The sequence below is a fragment of the Oncorhynchus kisutch genome, linkage group LG6 (assembly GCF_002021735.2).
Source record: "Oncorhynchus kisutch isolate 150728-3 linkage group LG6, Okis_V2, whole genome shotgun sequence".
Taxonomy (NCBI): Eukaryota; Metazoa; Chordata; class Actinopteri; order Salmoniformes; family Salmonidae; genus Oncorhynchus; species Oncorhynchus kisutch.
The window spans coordinates 69,160,097-69,180,703 of NC_034179.2; the positions used below are offsets into that span (position 1 = coordinate 69,160,097).

The window sequence follows — 20,607 nt, forward strand, 5'->3', positions numbered from 1 at the left end:
CGCCGCTAATTTGACATGATCTTCTGTCCAAAATATCAGTTATCCCCCTCTCTCTGTTTCCCTCTCTTTCTCTCTGTCTCACTGCTGCTGCTGGGAGAGGTACTACCAAATGAACTCCTGGTATAAAATCCTCCACCCTGCTTCTATGAAACCAGCGGTAAGTGAGTAAAGAGTGAGGAATTGGAGGACGTTCTGTTGTTTCGGTGATGAGTAATGAATTAAATGTCTCTTCGGGCAAAAACTGATCTTAAGTGCCCTGGCCTTGGGGATATGTTGGGGGATGTGATCCACACTGAGTCACGGGCTTCTCAAATACTTTGTCTGAGCGGAAAAGCACTTTTCTGTCTAGTGTCGATTACACTCGTGACCGTCTCAAAAGCACCCCAGCTATCAGGGCTGAGAGTCGTGACACAGCGAAATGGAAACATCATGCAGATAACAAACAGCAGTTTGTTATCTGCAAATGGAAGACAAACACAACTTTACGAACACAACACTGCAACTACAGAGTATTCCTCAGGACCAACGGCTGCATGACCCAGGGCCCATTAGTCATCTCAGTATACTTATCTCATGGATCACATTGTGGAAATGATGGGTCACACCGTGCTTGTGTCCCAAATGGTGCCCTATTCCCTATGTAGCGAACTACTTTCGACTAGGGCCCATAGTGTGCACTATATAGACATTAGTGTGCCATTTGAGACGCAGCCCCATCTCAGTGCTGTAGGATGGGTCGGATGACCCCTGACCTCTCACCTTTGGGGCTGATCTTGCGGACTTCCTCCACGTAGTCCCGTGTACGGTAGTCAATGCAGTGCGTGACTCCGCCCTGGCTGATGGTCTCGTGCTTACTGGCCGACGCCGTCCCGAACACGGTCACGTCCTTCACTGTCTGACACAGCTGGGTGGCCGCGATGCCCACCCCACCTGGAGAGAGAGAGAGAGTTTGTTAGGAGAAAACGTAGAGACAGTAGATGTTGCAGGATATACGTCCTGGCCTGTTATAACATAACAGAGACTAAAGCTCCCAACATGTCATACACATAAGCCCTAGTAGATTACATTTCTCAATTGATGCTTTTTTGTGTGTGTTATTTCCCATGTAGAATTGTTTTTGTTGATACATTATTATTGTTGCTCCAAAATATTGTTCATTTACAGTGAACATCGCAATTTGCGACTGTGGCAACCACCCATTCACGCCAGTAAAGCAGAGAGAGAGAGAGGATAAGGAGACAAAGGCGGGTGGTTAAGATGTGCTGGAGCTCAGACTTGTGTATGTGTCCCTTCATTTTCTACCTCGTTGTTTCTCTAAACAGGGTAGCTAAGGGGAGGAAGTATAATACCGAATAAACTCTATCCGAGCTTCACTAATCATTACCTCAAGAGAGATACTCACTCAGGGAGACACCTCCAACTCAATTCAACTCAGCTGATATAAATATGTCTTGAGGCACCCATAAATCCCATTAAATGTGATTTGTTTTGTTTACTGTGACAGGCCAGGTCAGTCAGTAAGAGGCTGGCTGTGTGTGTGTGTGGCTCAGGGGTAAGCAAGGAGAGCATTAAACACACATCACATTACCTCCTACCCGCCGCCCTGGGCAAAAAGGAACACCCACAACTAGACGTAGAGACACACAAACATCCACAACTAGACGTAGAGACACACAAACATCCACAACTAGACGTAGAGACACACAAACATCCACAACTAGACGTAGAGACACACAAACACCCACAACTAGACGTAGAGACACACAAACATCCACAACTAGACGTAGAGACACACAAACATCCACAACTAGACGTAGAGGCACACAAACATCCACAACTAGACGTAGAGACACACAAACATCCACAACTAGACGTAGAGGCACACAAACATCCACAACTAGACGTAGAGACACACAAACATCCACAACTAGACGTAGAGACACACAAACATCCACAACTAGACGTAGAGGCACACAAACATCCACAACTAGACGTAGAGGCACACAAACATCCACAACTAGACGTAGAGGCACACAAACATCCACAACTAGACGTAGAGGCACACAAACATCCACAACTAGACGTAGAGGCACACAAACATCCACAACTAGACGTAGAGGCACACAAACATCCACAACTAGACGTAGAGCCACACAAACATCCACAACTAGACGTAGAGGCACACAAACATCCACAACTAGACGTAGAGGCACACAAACATCCACAACTAGACGTAGAGGCACACAAACATCCACAACTAGACGTAGAGGCACACAAACACCCACAACTAGACGTAGAGACACACAAACACCCACAACTAGACGTAGAGGCACACAAACACCCACAACTAGACGTAGAGGCACACAAACATCCACAACTAGACGTAGAGGCACACAAACACCCACAACTAGACGTAGAGGCACACAAACATCCACAACTAGACGTAGAGACACACAAACATCCACAACTAGACGTAGAGACACACAAACATCCACAACTAGACGTAGAGGCACACAAACACCCACAACTAGACGTAGAGACACACAAACATCCACAACTAGACGTAGAGACACACAAACATCCACAACTAGACGTAGAGACACACAAACACCCACAACTAGACGTAGAGACACACAAACATCAACAACTAGACGTAGAGACACACAAACATCCACAACTAGACGTAGAGGCACACAAACATCCACAACTAGACGTAGAGGCACACAAACATCCACAACTAGACGTAGAGGCACACAAACATCCACAACTAGACGTAGAGGCACACAAACATCCACAACTAGAGAAAGTAGCCATTGTACGTCAGATGACAATGGTTGACTTTAGCTTCATGCAAGATGACCTGACTAAGAATCTCGGGTAATTTGAGGTATTTGTTTTGGCTATGGGAGCAATGTGTGACACGGGGTCAAGGAAACAAGAAAACATCGTTTCGTAACTGTGCCAGTTGAAAGAAAACCTTCTCATATAGGGAATCAATCTTTGAAACGATGAACAACGCATTGTCTGTGATGACCTTTGTAGACAAAGTGGCAGCTGTGTGAGAGCATTGCTTTCTGTAGGTGTAACTTACATCAGCATGGCTGTTTGATGTAGTATCGGTGTGTGTATGATTCGCTGTTTCTGAACATACTGTATGTGTGTGTGTGTGTGTGTGTTCCTGTGTGTGTCTTAAGCCAGGTCTCAGTAGGTTACTGTGAAGTAGTGGGACAGAACAGAGTGGACAGAGGGAGGCTGACTGGATGGACTGAACATGGCCCGTAAAGGTCACTCATGCCGGACCAAGTTAAGACCGCGTCTTATCTGAGGCCAGAGCCATTAGAGCAAAGCAAAACAGAGCGTTCACAACATGGACATTTTACATTCAAACAGAGCGTTCACAACATGGGCATTTTACATTCAAACAGAGCGTTCACAACATGGGCATTTTACATTCAAACAGAGCGTTCACAACATGGGCATTTTACATTCAAACAGAGCGTTCACAACATGGGCATTTTACATTCAAACAGAGCGTTCACAACATGGGCATTTTACATTCAAACAGAGCGTTCACAACATGGGCATTTTACATTCAAACAGAGCGTTCACAACATGGGCATTTTACATTCAAACAGAGCGTTCACAACATGGGCATTTTACATTCAAACAGAGCGTTCACAACATGGACATTTTACATTCAAACAGACGCCTGTCTCAAGCATATTTAAACTGCCGTGGTTGACTGTGGTTATCATCAGCAACACGTTGGGATGGGAGTTGTGGTCCACCGTCTTGGTCATACTCACTCACACACCATGAGCTTGAGAAGACAGAGACAAAAGGAACCAAGGAGAAGGTATATTTGAATCTATTGCAGTCGCTGGCTGCTACGTCGTACAGGCTGACCTCCTCTCTCTACTTTGACACTTACAAAGAAAATAAAACTAGAACGAGACCAATTCCCTCCTGGCTCTGCTCTGAAGAGACCTTGAGCCAATGGGAACTCAATAGACATTTCTCACTGTATTCAAGCCTGGCAAGGAGAAAGAGAGAAGGTCTGCTTCCCAAATGACACTGTATTCCCTAAGTAGTGCACTAGTTTTGATCAGGGCTAATATGGCTTTGGTCAAAAGTAGTGCACTGTGTAGGGAAGAGGGCATAATTTCCTAGGAACACAAAGCATTTCGCCACGCTCGCATTAACATCTGCTAACCATGTGTATGTGACAAATACAAATTTGATTTGAAACGCAATCAAGAACTTAATGAAATAACAAGAGCAATGGTGTTGCTGTTGGATGGCAGTGTCAGTGAGTCAGCCTGCCTCCAAACAGCTAGAACTATCTCTCCCTGTCGTTCTGTCCTCAGAGTGAAACCAAGTTTGTGTTGCCAGGGAAACCCAGGCCAAATTGGCGGCGACGACTGAGCAAAGGAGCCATTTTGTTTCATTGGCTGTTTTTCCTCCAGGCAAAACAGGAGGCATTTGGTGGCAATCAGAAGCCCATCCAGGGGTATTATGTGACAGATCAGCCAGTAACACCCACCCAATCACCACATTACGACTTACCTAGAGCCAGCAGGGAGTAGACAAGTGTGTACGTTGGTGTGAAGGTTGGAGAGATGAGAAATAGCTTACCATGAAGAATGCCCCCCCCAAAAAAGGAAAGCCACATGGACTTCTGCTCACACATCTACTTTGATATGGCAAGCTAGTAATGTGTAATGTCAATATGAAGTGTTTAAGCTGTCTGGGTAGGACAGAGTTTTGATATTTAGAGTTGGTGCCTGTCACTCTGTCCCACTCATCCACCTGTGTTAAAAAGGGAGGAAGGGGCACCTGTTTCTGGCTGGATCCCCCTGGGAACCACAGATCCAGGGCCTGTCTGCCCGTCTTGTGACTGATCCGCCATCACAAGACCCAGGTCAGCACTGCCAAGAGGACCCCCCCACCCCCCAACACACAGAGAGAGAGATAAGCTGAAGTAGGAGGGAGTCTGCAGACAGGAACAGTCTGGATGAAAAATCTGTTCATATCCGCTAATCTTCACTAATATGTGCTCAGATTAACCAGTGAACCCATCGGTAACCCATTGTTTTGGTTCACATTGCTCTCTTGATATTTCTCACTAAATTCTCACAAATTCCTTGTCACCTTCTCCCTCTCTCCCGTCAGTGCCCCCTTTTCATCTCTCTGTTATCTGCTGTGCATGTGGACCAGGGCAATCTGTCTCTCTTTCCAGTCCTGGTCTTTCCTTTCTTTTCTTCCCTTCATTCTCCTGGCAATGTGACGCGAGGTCGTCCCCTGAACACTAACCCGTTGCCTGAACACTAAACCATTGTCTGTGCAAAGATGGCAACTTAAGCAAATTCCCGCGCCTAATTCCATTCGTTCTGCTTGAGATTCAATTGAATAGGTTTCACTGAGAAAATTACAGGGCCGTCAAAAGCGTTGTTTTCCCTCTCTGTCTCTCGTTAACTGACCAGGGTGTGTAGGGAGGAACAGCATACACAGTGGACTCTTTACACACACACACACACACACACACACACACACACACACACACACACACACACACACACACACACACACACACACACACACACACACACACACACACACACACACACACACACACACACACACACACATTTTGGCACCAAATCCACTCTAGGTCTCAATAACATGCTCTTCTAGAGTGAAGAGGAATGTGGTCCTGAACACTGTGGAGTTCACATTACTATGTAGTCCAGTATGATGTGTGTGTCCACGCCCAGAGTTCAACGTGAGGGTGGGGCCACTAAATGTGGTTGAGATTTCCCAAAGGGAAGGAGGATACGCAAACCTACTACTACTGTACACACTTGCACCATAGTACAGTCAGTGCAGACAGGCACTTTCTCACAGTCATCCAAACACTGACCACATTCCTGTGAACGGTGCTTAAGAGCAACGCAAACATAGAGAGCTCGTCTCAGCATAACTCAAACGGAGAAGCTAACTCACCTCAGACCGTGCTTACTGTAAATTCTAACCTAAAAAGGCTAGGTTGTGGTTATAGGTGTGGGCCCTATGGTGCTAGCAATGATAACACTAGCTAGCACACGTGCTAATGCTAATCACGGAGAGATGTGAGGCCACTCATGTCACGTCAGGGTTCCATGCGCTCTGTCCCATGTCATTCTCTGTGTCTCCCCTCTCCAAGCTTACCCTCTCCCACACCCTATCATTAGCCTGTGGTGCCTGTGGCTGACAAAGAATGGCACAAAACCATCAACTCAAGAATCCTTCGTTTACCAAAGGGACGGTGAACAAGATCAACAAGTCGGACATGATTGAGCAATGTTTCTTGCTCTGTTATTGTGCAAATCCTACATGAGGCTTACATGAGTGTGTGTGAGCATAGAACGGCATTGGGTGTGTGTCTGTGTCTGCTATAAGGAGAGATGACTCTGTGTTACGTAACATAGTGTTTTCCCCTTGCTCTGTGTAGCTGTGAACTCGCTGAGTGTTTTAGTATGCTTTCTCGTATGGTAGGTTCCTCTCTGTAACACGTATAGGATGCACATTTTTAGTGACTGGGTGAGTGAATTCAAAACACATCCTGTGTGAGAAGGCAGAACCTACGATTTCCTGAGTGAGAATTCACACAATGCTAACGCACACAGAGACACTAGCACACACATACACTCATTGTACACACAAACACAAACAGACATGTTCTCATAAAACCCACTGATAACCATGCACAAACAAACACATTCTTCCTAACACAAACACATTGTAGAAAAATAAATACCAACTCAAATGTACAGACAGACACACCTGTGTGTGTGTGTGTGTGTGTGTGTGTGTGTGTGTGTGTGTGTGTGTGTGTGTGTGTGTGTGTGTGTGTGTGTGTGTGTGTGTGAGACCTTCTGTGGGTGGGTGGAGGGGCTTAAGCTGAATGGGGTCATAAGGCAAGGGTTGTGAGTGAGAGCGTATTCTGATTGGAGGGTGGGTTGGAGGTTGGAGCGGAGCGGAGGCTGCATGCCCTGGTTTTCCTGTGCTATCAGTGCAGCTGATCTGCGTCTGGGTATGATGCCAGCCAGCCAGCTAGGCCCAGAGAACAAACACAACCAGGACTCTCCTCTCCAACACAGCCCTTATTAGCATTCACTGAACTAGGGTAAGACCTACAGCACGGGGTAGTCAGACAGTGGGGAGTCATTGTAGACTGCTAAAGGATATGCTGAAATAGAGACGTGATTTGTCTGAAATTGTAGGATAAACTAACAAAGTGATATTCTGTCTGTCTCTCATATTGAGTGATATCTTACATTCTTAGAAAAAAAGGTGCTTTCTAGAACCTAAAACGTTTTGGTTGTCCACATAGGAGAACTCTTTGAAGAACCCTTTTTGGTTCCAGGTAGAACCCCTTTGGGTTCCATGTAGAAACCTTGCAACAGAGGGTTCTACCTGGACCCAAAAAGGGTTCTACCTGGACCCAAAAAGGGTTCTCCTGTGGGGAAAGCTGAATTACCCTTCTGGGACCCTTTTTCTAAGAGTGTAGAGTGAGCAGGTAACATCAACATCTCTGTACTTTCTCTATACCCTGTCACCTCTATCTCTTCTCTTCCATTATCATCTTCACTCAATCTCCTTTCTTTTTCTTTCTTTCTTTCTTTCTTTCTTTCTTTCTTTCTTTCTTTCTTTCTTTCTTTCTTTCTTTCTTTCTTTCTTTCTTTCTTTCTTTCTTTCTTTCTTTCTTTCTTTCTTTCTTTCTTTCTTTCTTTCTTTCTTTCTTTCTTTCTGTCTCTCTGTCTTTCTTTCTTTTCTCCTCTCCTCTCCTCTCCTCTCCTCTCCTCTCCTCTCCTCTCCTCTCCTCTCCTCTCCTCTCCTCTCCTCTCCTCTCCTCTCCTCTCCTCTCCTCTCCTCTCCTCTCCTCTCCTCTCCTCTCCTCTCCTCTCCTCTCCTCTCCTCTCCTCTCCTCTCCTCTCCTCTCTTCTCTTCTCCTCTCCTCTCTCTGTTGATAGAGGGTAGTGTTAGTCAGACCACTCTGGGCCAGACCCAGTCAAGTGTGTATGTATGTGTGTGCACGCACGTGTGTGTAGGTGTGTGTGTGTGTGTGTATTATTGGGCGTGGTGGCATGCAGGGCTGCTGGCCAGACCTAATCCATAAACACAGGGTCCAGTTCAGGGAGAGGTCGCAGGAAAAGGCTCTTGGCCGGGTACAGTGGACCACCCCCCCCAAACACATCCAAATGTCACTGCACTCCTTCCCTTGCCCTGTCCCTCTGGAGAAAACAAAGAGGGGAATGTATGCACTCTACCCGATGACGAGGTATCGAGCACTGATACGCCATGGTCATGAGGAACCTCCCCGGTCGGGGTCATGCGGAGGGGGGAGGAGGGGAGGTGGAGGATGGGAGGATGCAGATGTGCGAGTCCAGCGGACAGAGAGGGCGGGATGGTAGGAGAACAACATGCCATTGTTTGGGGAGAGGGGACGGGAACGGCCGGCCCACAGGCCCACGAGAGAGAGAGGCAGCTGGGGTCAGTCAACGATTCCCGGGTTCACACACAGCCATGACACTGACACACCAGGGGAACCTCTTTATCTCTCTTGATCTCTACAGAGCTGTCTCTCTCTCTCTCTCTCTCTCTCTCTCTGAGTCTCTGTACTAAACTCTATGACAGAGGTACGGTTGAGGTTTACCTTTGAATTTGGTCTCCTTAGCTGAGGTCTCTTCTCTTGGGTACGAGGACAGAGAAGGCCTATGTTAATAATCTCCAGAGAGCTAAAACATTGACAGTGGCAATTATGCTGGAGAGGACATACAGTATCTTTCCTTGTCATGAGGTGGGTGGGGGGTGGTGCTGCTGCTGCTACAGGCAATGAGCTAGACACCTCTCTGCCTGGGTCCTCACAGTGGGAGCCAACAAGTTAGCAGCCTGTAGAAAACACAAGGCAGCACCACCATAGAGCCACATAGAGCCATAGACAGAGCTCTTAGTAGTTTCTCATTCACCAGCATGGCTCTACGGCACCACAGGCCGATAAGAGGGAAGAAACCGAGTAACATTGATGAAGAGACTGATGACAGCCGAAGCAGAAGATTGCTCAACAAACAATGACTCTATGGTCAACACGATAAAAAGCTGGCTGTTGATCTATATATTGATTTACTGCCAGTAAAAATGACAGACAATTAAATCATATCTGTCTGGACATGCCCTGAGATTGGATATGAGAAATGGCTCCTTGTGTCCTCATGCAGTACCACCCACTGTTTTAATATACTATAGCTGTACAAACGGAGTCACTGCATCTTATTAAAAAGCGGTCTGTGTTCACTATTAAAGACATGCATCCGGATACACTGAAGCTCTGTACATACGTGTAAAACTGTAGGTTAGAGATATGATTCAAATAGCTGGTTGTGTTTTTAATCTCACCGGTGCAAGAGCAGGACAGGCAACCACTGACACACAACCACACTAATATAAAAACACACACGTACCATTACTATGGTGTGGTTGTGCACACACACACGCGCGTGCGCACGCACGCACATGCACACGCACACACGCACGCACGCACACACGCACGCGCGCACACACACACACACACACACACACACACACACACACACACACACACACACACACACACGCACAATGTTTGATATCTGACACTAATCTAGAGTTTAAAATCAGAGACGTGCTCTGACAGACTCTTAGGCTGCAGCAACATCATTGCCCAACACCCTCCACCACCATGTGAGGGGGAGGAGGCCACATGACCCAACCAACCAGAGGTGTTAGCTAGGGACTAAACAAGGGTGGATGTGGACTAAGAAGGTCTTCACACTTACTAGAGGTTTGGCAAAAATACCCCCGGCTACATATATGCTGCAATGTAAACTTGCGAACTTGTCACGTCTCGACCGGAGGTAGAGCACGACACTTGCCTGACACTTGCCTGACAGTTGCCCCCTCTAAGAAGGGCAGTGTAAACAGAATTGTCTCGTTAAGCCAACACTCTTACAGTAAACATTTTAATAGCATACCAATGTTTTTGAAACAGCTGAAGTGTACAGACATTTTCCTTATTTTATTTACTTGTTTTATTGAATTTGTACCTGAAATTGTAGTAGCAGCCTGTTACATTCTGAAATTGTCGCCGTAGCTTTATATCTCAACAGTGTATTTTTGTTGTTGTTGCTTGACTGTCCAGGCAAGAAGCTGTTCCCTAGGAAATGATCAACGTTTTCAGTCGCAATTTGCTTTTACCTCATATAATGACTTCCATTATATTGATAAAATGAAGCCTGGTTTGTTCTAAGGTAACTTTAATATGGTAGTTAGGAGCTCTAAGGCTTACACTATCTAGCTATGGTTCAGCTAATCGTCAACATATAGTAGCTACAGACAGCATGTTTATGTGAGAATGCAGAAATTATTTTGTTTCGCTAGCTAGCTTGCTAGCTAATGTTGCCTAGCTAGCTGTGTAGCCTATATTATAATATGAATGACACTGTATGATAACGTTACTGTCTTTTATATTCGTATGGGAGGGGTAAACATTCATTATTGATATGCTAATGTTACTTGAGTTAGCTGTGTTAGCTATTGTTAGCACTTTAATGTGTACATGTCGCGGACATGAGTCGGTCATGGTCACGTGATGAAGGAGCCCCGCCTGCGAACTTCAAAACCAGTGTCTGCCCTCAGCCCAAGAGGGAATTTTCTCTTGGGTTGCAGTCCAAATGCAAAATAGACAGCCTCTGGCCCTACTGTAAACCCTCAGCCCTTGAATGACGTTTTACATCATCACATCCGAGTGTACCTTAAATGTCCCTTGCCCAAGTGAGGGAGAGTGATGATCGGAGAGGCAACGTCCTTGGTGGAAATCTTGAAGTTGAGTTTTAAAACAACCAACCTAAAGCTATTAATGTACCTAGCAAGCTAACATAGCTAGCTAGCTATCCGGTCAGGTAGCGAGCTACAGTTACCCATAGCTGGCTAGCTGGTTTTATAGTTTGGTCATTTATTCCAATACATTCTGAATTCCCCAAAATATGTTTATGAAGCTAGCTACATTTTATAGGCTCCTCACTATGAGACTAAGCCAATTTGAACATCATTCCCATTTGCCAATGCTTAAATCAATGGCATCTATATATTTTTTTGCAAGCTAGCATCATCATTTTGTCTCACATGCCGAAAATGCAGCCATGTTGATGAAATTTGACACAGTTTGACACATGAATACAGTTTGCATTGAACTGTGGGTCATATCAATCCCACAAGTGATCAAAGTTCTCCACTTGCTCACTCAAGCTAAATCGAGGGCCTAGGGGGCAATGTTAGTGAATTGGACATCCACTTAAGATGGCAATCAAACTGCATCCTGTTTCGACGGTGATTCCCCTGAGGAAAAGTAGCTAGCGCAAGGCCTGATGGGGTAAAAAAGAACATGTTTGGACTGCAGGCTTGGTCTAATGGTCTAAGATGTTGGTTGATCCTGTGGGAAACCCGTGGTTGTAAGTGCTGAGAAAAGAGACATTTTATTCCTATTCTTATGAGTAGAAATAAAAGCTATGCATTAAGCCTCTTTAGTCATAAGAGTCACACCTAGTCGACAGATATTTAGCACACCTCATGAGCTGTCCTAATCCATTAAGAGTTACCAGCAGCTGTTTTGATAATAGAAAAATGTAGCGAGTCAGTGGTTCCTGTGCCACATGCAATTGTTTATTCAAATATGCAAAAGTTATTCAAATAATGTTTTGATAATTCTTTATAACCAACCCATAAATAATATAAATATTCATGCAACAGCATCTCTTGTGTTGTTGACAATGATTTCACGAGGCTTATTTCACATCATATGCTTAAGCACTTATAACAAATAGGCTAATAAATAAACAAATGTTTTTATTTCGATTATTTAATTACCTACATTATGTTATTTCATAATATAAATAATGTTATGTTATTTGTATGCAACATTGTTTGCAACATTATCGGCAAGTGACTTGAGGCCGACTGTGCCAATGCGATTTAGAGTTGTTAAATGGGAGTGACAAGTGCGTTGATATAACGGTAATATTGTAAAAATTCAGCTTTTAACAACCATTAGAATTGGTTAAAAAAAAGGTTATGCATGCCAAAATATAAGGTGAAAATGAAGAGAAGTGATCGTGTCAGGTTAAATGATATCAACCGTTTTCCCATTGTAACATTTGATTTACAGTCACATTCACCGTGGCTGTCTGAAGTGTGCTATAGACTTAACAATGAGTGGTTATTCCCCATCATTTGCAACAATGTCATTGAGTGTCATTACGATCTTTCCTTTGCGGTTCCTCAAACTGTTGTGATTACCAGCTGAGATAAGCTTGTGAGCAGTGTCTTAACATCATCCTAAAACACTCTGAGCTGGGAGCAATTTTTTGCTTAAAACCAGTTTTATCAGGATTCCTAGGATATTTTGCTGAGATGCTTTGTGGATACGGGCCCCAGGTTTATATCCCTCGTGTTACAATGGCGCCCAACGTGGGGCGGTCTCTCAAAGGGGAGGAGGTCAAAGGGGGGTGAACATAGCAGACATGAGTCGGTCATGGTCCCGTGATGAGGTAGCCCCGCCTGCAAACTTCCAAACCAGTGCCCTGAGTGCCCTCAGTCAAAGAGGGAATTTTGGTCTAAAGGTCTAAGACGTGGGAGACCCTGTTCATATCCCTTGTGTTACATACAGACAACAAAATAAACCCTTTCATTGTCTGCGCATGCTTGTGGATTGTTGCATTATTCAAGAGTGTAATATGTTTTGGTTGCATTATTCAATATTGTAATACGTTTTCGAAGACAAATTGCTTGGATTGTTGAATACTTTTTGCTTACTAGCAAGTGGCTACTGTGATATTTACGGTCAATTTGAGCGGCGGACCAAGAATGTCACATAGCCAACCACAACAAAAGGTAAGGGAAGGATGTAATGTGAATTGAAAAGTAGATCTCGTTCCCCACTCAGCTCCTCAGACTCTCCTTCATCTCTCATAGTGGGAATAGGGTTCTAAATGTGTGTACTCAAAAGAAATGCATATGAAAGTAGCACCGCTGCTGCAGCTAGTGTACGTACTGCCTCTACGGTTACAAACACAATAACTGCATTTGCAACTAAATTGCCTTCACAAACAGTGAAGAAAATATACATCTATAGATTGTTTAATGACCCTGAGTGGGTGAGAGATTTCAAAAAGAAAGAAAGAGTAAGAAGAATTCTTCTTCTTCAGGCAATGAGGCTGTTAGGCAAATGTTTCTATTATGGATTCAGTAATCCTTTGTTGTAATCCATGTGTCCTTACAGACAGGTGGGAGCCATGAGAAACCAGAGGTCCGAAACTGAATACAATTCCCTATATAGGTTCTGGTAAAGGGAAGTGCACTATATATGGATTAGGGTGCCATTCGGGACTACACTACACTCTACCAGACCAAGGGGAACACTTAGTGTTGTATGCCCCCTCCTTCTATGGAAACCATACACTCGTACAGTGCACAAATCCCCAGGCGAACTGAGTTCCACTTTTACATCAAGTCTCCAATGTCCAAATTGATGAATGACATCATCTAAATAATAGGAATGAAAGCAAACACCTGTGAATTCCACGGTGACTTTTAACTGAGTGATTAGCCTCTGCTAGCTCTGAAACACACTTGTGGATATTACAGTAGTACATGAATCTCATACTTCATCTCGTAATGATTGTGTTCCATGTCAAGTGGCACACACACCTGCACTGAGTAGAGTGAAGTGGTTCCTAACATACACAGAAGGATAAATCATATGTGCTTCTCATAGCCATATCTACCCACATACTGTCCCAAACACAGGGTTGTAAGTGCTGCCGGAGAGCGGGAAAGGGAATACCTAGTCAGTTGCACAACTGAACGCATTCAACCGAAATGTGTCTTCTGCATTTAACCCAACCCTTCTGAATCAGAGATTTGAGAATACACAGAGCTGGGAAAACTTTTTATTGGAAAAATATTTCAATATATTCTAAATTAATTTGATTTAATTACCACAAAAATTCCACTAAAAACGATAGAATGACAAACCAAATACTGTAAATACGGTTGAAGTCGGAGGTTTGCATACACCTTAGCCAAATACATTTCAAATCAGTTTTCTTTTTTTTTTTTACAATTCCTGAGATTTAATCATACTAAAAATTCCATGTCTTAGGTCAGTTAGGATCAGTTTTTATCTCTTTCATCACATTCCAAGTGGGTCAGAAGTTTACATACGCTCAATTAGTATTTGGTAGCATTGCCTTTAAATTGTTCAACTTGGGTCAAACAATACGGGTAACCTTCCACAAGCCTCCCACAATAAGTTGGGTGAATTTTGGCCCATTCCTCCTGACAGAGCTGGTGTAACTGAGTCAGGTTTGTAGGCCTCCTTGTTCTCACACGCTTTTTCAGTTCTGCCCACAAATGTTATATAGGATTGAGGTCAGGGCTTTGTGATGGCCACTCCAATACCTTGACTTTGTTGTCCTTAAGCAGTTTTGTTGTCCATTGTCCATTTGGAAGACTCATTTGCGATCAAGCTTTAACTTCCTGACTGATGTCTTCAGATGTTGCTTCAATATATCCCCATAATTTTCCTCCCTCATGATGCCATCTATTTTGTGAAGTGCACCAGTCCCTCCTGCAGCAAAGCACCCCCACAACATGATGCTGCCACCCCCATGCTTCACGGTTGGGATGGTGTTCTTCGACTTGCAAGTCTCCCCCTTTTTCCTCCAAACATAACAATGGTAATTATGGCCAAACAGTTCTATTTTTGTTTCATCAGACCAGAGGACATTTCTCCAGAAATTCCCATCTTTGTCCCCATGTGCAGTTGCAAACCGTAGTCTGGCTTTTTTATGGCGGTTTTGGAGCAGTGGCTTCTTCCTTGCTGAGCGGCCTTTCAGGTTATGTCGATATAGGACTTGTTTTACTGTGGATATAGATACTTTTGTATGTGATTCCTCCAGCATCTTCACAAGGTCCTTTGCTGTTGTTCTGGGATTGATTTGCACTTTTCGCACCAAAGCACGGTCATCTCTAGGAGACAGAACGAGTTTCCTTCCTGAGCAGTATGACGGCTACGTCTTTATACTTGCGTGCTATTGTTCGTACAGACGAATGTGGTACCTTCAGTCGTTTGCAAATTGCTCCCAAGGATGAACCAGACTTGTGGAGGTCTTGGCAGATTTTTTTTGATTTTTCAATGGTCAGGCAAAGAGGCACTGAGTTTGAAGGTGGGCCTTGAAATACATCCACAGGTTCACATCCAATTGACTCAAATGATGTCAATTAGCCTATCAGAAGCTTCTAAAGCCTTCACAGTCAACTTAGTGTATGCAAACTTCTGACCCACTGGAATTGTGATACAGTGAATTATAAGGGAAATATTCTGACTGTAAACCATTTTTGGAAAAATTACTTTGTGCAAATTAGATGTCCTAACTGACTTGCCAAAACTATAGTTTGTTAACAAGAAATTTGTGGAGTGGTTGAAAAACTTGTTTTAATGACTCCAACCCAAGTGTACAGTATGTAAACTTCTGACTTCAACTGTATGTATACCACTTTGGCCAATCAGAACATACAGTAGATACAACTCAATCCCGGCAGCTCAGCGTAATGTGACAGGGGGTTACACCAGGAGGTAGGATCCAAATTTACTGTATGTCTGCAATGACGTTCATAAAACTCCACGGACCTCCTCTTGCGCAGTGGAACCCAAGATGATGTGACCACTTGGTTACGGTGACACCGTTCTGCCCAGGACACCCAAACCAGAGTTGCCACCGCAAACGCCCAAGGAGCCTGACCCACTCTGGAAGTTGTTGTAGCCCTGCTTGGGATATTTAGACTATATTGGCTTTTGGTTGAGACCGACGCAGCTCTAGCTTGGTATGTCAGGGTGGGCAATTATAAATGTGAATTGGGCCAAGTTGGAGGTAATAATGCATTTAGGTCATAGTTTATTGAGATGCATGAATACACAACACCAAAAGCTTGATTTTATGGCTGTTTTAAATGGAATTTCCTGCATTTCTACGTAGTAATGATTTATGTTCACTAATTCGTCAAATGATTTGATAGCATGTTAATGTATGCAAATAAATTCTATGGTGGTTCACCTCTGTTTTCTTTTATTCTGTAATATGGAATATTTTAGAGGTCAACCGATTATGATTTTTCAACGCCTATACCGATAACGATTATTGTAGGACGAAAAAAAGCCGATACCGATTAATTGGCCGATTAATTTTATTTATTTGTAATAATGACAATTACAACAATACTGAATTAACAGTTATTTTAACTTAATATAATACATCAATAAAATCAATTTAGCCTCAAATAAATAATGAAACATGTTCAATTTGGTTGAAATAATGCAAAAACAATGTGTGCCATGTAAGAAAGCTAATGTTTAAGTTCCTTGCTCAGAACATGAGAACATATGAAAGCTGGTGGTTCCTTTAACATGAGTCTTCAATATTCCCAGGTAAGAAGTTTTAGGTTGTAGTTATTCTAGTAACTATAGGAATTATAGGACTATTTCCCTCTATACCATTTGTATTTCATTAACCTTTGACTATTGGATGTTCTTATAGGCACTTTAGTATTGCCAGTGTAACAGTATAGCTTCCGTCCCACTCCTCCCTGGGCTCGAACCAGGAACACAACGACAACAGCCACCCTCGAAGCAGCGTTACCCATGCAGAGCAAGGGGAACAACTACTCCAAGTCTCAGAGCGAGTGATGTTTGAAACGCTATTAGCGCGCACCTCGCTAACTAGCTAGCCATTTCACATCAGTTACACAGCCTTATCTCGGGAGTTGATGGGCTTGAAGTCATAAACAGCGCAATGCTTGACGCATAACGAAGAGCTGATGGCAAAACGCACGAAAGTGCTGTTTGAATGAATGCTTACAAGCCTGCTGCTGCCTACCACCGCTCAGTCAGATACTTGTATGCTTGTATGCTCAGTCAGATTATATGCAACGCAGGACACGGTAGATAAACTATTAATATCATCAACCATGTGTAGTTAACTAGTGATTATGATTGATTGATTGTTTTTTATAAGATAAGTTTAATGCTAGCTTACCCACCATTCCTAGGCCGTCATTTAAAATAAGAATGTGTTCTTAACTGACTTGCCTAGTTAAATAAAGATTAAATAAAGGTGTAAAAATAAATATAAACATAAAAATAATAATCGGCCAAATCGGTGTCCAAAAATACAGATTTCCGATTATGAAAACTTGAAATGACCCTAATTAATTGGCCATTCCGATTAATCGGTCGACCTCTAGTATATTGTAACCATGTGTTCAAGCTAATCAAATCAATGTTGATTTATGATACAGCGTATCATGTAATGAAATGCCAACTCGGAACAAAAGCTCTCCTCTCAAACAGTGCAATGATTTTAAGCTATATGTATTTATATTTAGATTAGGCTATAGCCTACAAATAGCTATCCCACGTAGTCATAGGCTTATTAGGCTATACTGCAAATTATTGTTGTCTGTTCCTGAACTGGCCGAATGACAGAGCTGTCCTTCAGCAACACAAGTTGTTTCAACTTCTTTAACATCATTACGCGATTCTGGCGCTGTCTTTTTAGCACCCGGAAGGGCTGTCCAATCACTTAATAACACTCATCAAGACATGTTACCTACGCCTAATAGTCCTGGTCGTCACTTGTTATTATTACAAATAAGATATTAGCACTTCTCACAATGATGCTTGGATAAAAGCTGAATCAATGTCTCGGAAGATAACATAATGATTCATTTTCATTTTACTGACACAGATGCAGATGCAGTTTGGATGTTTCACCGGTAAAACGTGAAGAATTATCATTCACGATTGACAGTGATGATGGCCTATTTTGAAATTAGGTATGCCCATGTTGGTGTTTGAGGGTATTACAAATAGAACATTGTGTGGGCATACCAGTAGAAAGAAGTTGCAATTGGAGGATGCATTTTATACATAGGCCTATTCTACAATGACATTCAATAGGCTACATCTGTCGGTTCAAACTTTGATTGAGGAAATGATGACGTGATTTTAATGTGTTGACACATAACAGATGCACGCTGCACACATGCATGTACTGTATGCACAGGAAGAATAAAAAAATAACTGTCTTCCATTTTGACCAGCTGGGCTTGTCCTTGACACACAACGGAGACACTCACTCTCTTACGCTCAAAAACACTCAAAACCTCAACACACCCATACCCAGGTGCTTACACCCCCTCACTCCCCCATTCCCCCATTCCTCCACCCATACAGTGCACTCTGACCCCCAAAGCCAGGTGACAGGTGCTCCTCCAACCCCAACTCTCACCACTTCTCTGCTCTACTCAGTACTGACACACACAGGGTTGGATCTTAAGTGGTATTTGCAATACTCTTACATAGTATCTACAATATTACTCCTTTTCGTAATTCACATAGTTATAATACACAATCATAGACAGGAGCTATGGAACAATACAGATTGATGCATTTCCTTGGGTTCATAGTACACAACATTCTTGACCTGGACTGGACTATGGGTTTAGCACTATACACCATTCAAGACCTATCACTGTGTTTTCCCAAGGAATGTATTCATATTGTATTCAGGAATGTATTCATATATGTATTCATATTGTTCCTTTGAATGACAGAGACCCCCCTGCTGGCCTGCAGGTGTATACGTATGCAATAAGGCCAGAGGAGGTGTGGTATATGGCCAATATACCACGGCTAAGGGCCATGTCCAGGCACTCCGCGTTGCGACACAACACGGAGTTCCTGGACACAGCCCTTAACCGTGGTATATTGGCCATATATCACAAAGCCCCGAGGAGTCTTATTGCTATTATAAACTAGTTACCAATGTAATTAGAGCAGTAAAACTAAAAATGTTGTCATACCTGTGGTATACGGTCTGATATACCATGCCTTTCAGCCAATCAGAATTCAGGGCTCAAACCACCCAGTTTATAATAAGAAATAAGTGTGTCACTGGATTACAATTACAATAGTACTTACTATAATTCTATGGGTCACTCATGATTTAATTTTATGGGATGTGTGTCTTGTTCTATGCTCTGTCCCTATACCAGTGATGGCGATTGGTTCCTACTTACACAGTGTTTATGGTGATTGGTTCCTACCTACCCAGGTGTCTATGGTGATTGGTTCCTACCTGCAGCAGAGTGAATGAGGATGCTCTGGTTGGGCCTCAGGTTGCCAAAGTCAAACAGCATCATGTAGGCGGTGATGTAGTTGACGGGGAGGGCGGCGGCTTCCTCAAAAGTCATTCCCTCTGGGATGAGGAACGTGTGGGTAGCGGGCACCACGGCCACCTCCTGCCACAGCCCACAGCGGTTCAGCACCAACACCTTGTCACCCACCTGCATGGACGGGAAAGAGTCATGGTTTACTATAAGGTTACAAAATCCCAGTACATTTCTGACAATTCCTAGGGTTTCCAAGAATCCTGTTTGGAAGATTCACAGAATCAGGAGGGAATAGGCAGGAAATCCTGGATCCAAACAGGATTTGGAGAAAACCTGGGAATGTGGGTAAAGTTAGTGGGATTTTGCAACCCTAACTAGTGTATATCTACTGTAGACATGTCATTTAGTTCACAAGTTACAAGTGGCTATGTTTATGGAAAGCAAGGGATCAGCTGTTTTGTGGTTTGGTGTTGGGGGGAATTTTACAAATCTCACAATGCAAATACTGTGGAGGTCAGGTTAGTTATTTTGTCATTAGTTGTTTGTTATATAGGACCACACACTGTGACAACAGTCAACATCATAACATGATGTGGCATTAGCCCCCACTGCTACTCCTCTCTCTCTGACAATTATCACCTCCCTCCTTATCACCCCAACCCCCCTCCTCTCCCTTGCTTGTCATTTTGGGCGTCGTGTCCCCATTCGGGCTTATCAGAGCAGCAGGAACCTCCGACCCTCTCCTGTCTGTCCAGGAGGAAGAGCCCCATTGTAAACATCCCCCCCTGCCGAGGGACTGGCCAATCAGGGAGGGAAACACCAGGGACACAGGAAACAGAGCCCACCACTGCATTCTAACATTCTTCCTGTTTTCTTCCTCCTCCCTTCTCCACCCCACCTCTACATCCATCTGACTCCTTCCTTCCCTCGTTCTACTCCTCTCCCTTTCCCTCAACCTGTCACTTTTCCGCGCTGTCTCTCCCTCTTACTCCTTCAGTATCTCTTCTGATTGTCTCTCTCTCTGTCTCACTCTGTCTTGTACAGTATCTCCTTTACCCACGCTTTTTAAAATCTCCCTCCCTCCTCCTGTCACCCTTTCTCTATCTCCTTCTCTCCACCTCCCTCCATGGGCCCTGTGCGAGGAGTTGCCCGTTTCCCCTCTTCCTCATCAGTGAGACAGGACAATGGGTCCCATCTTCTCCCCTGGCCACTCTCCACTCATCAGCGGCCCTGCCAGATTCTTCTCCATGGTTGAGCACAAGACAAGCTCTCTCCTCCTGGGAACAAACCCACTCCTCCCGCCCA

At 43.9% G+C, this 20,607-nt stretch overlaps 1 protein-coding gene across 1 annotated transcript in view; it reads right to left on the reverse strand.

Annotated features, from left to right (window-relative positions):
* Positions 1-20,607, reverse strand: part of LOC109893299 (synaptic vesicle membrane protein VAT-1 homolog) — a 45,592-nt gene that overhangs the window by 17,230 nt on the left and 7,755 nt on the right. Inside the window, exons 2-3 of the mRNA XM_031827284.1 lie at positions 19,269-19,476; positions 760-930 (exon numbers count right to left, since the gene is read on the reverse strand). Of these exons, the coding sequence (XP_031683144.1) occupies positions 760-930; positions 19,269-19,476 (379 nt within the window). The remainder of the gene's footprint in view (positions 1-759; positions 931-19,268; positions 19,477-20,607) is intronic.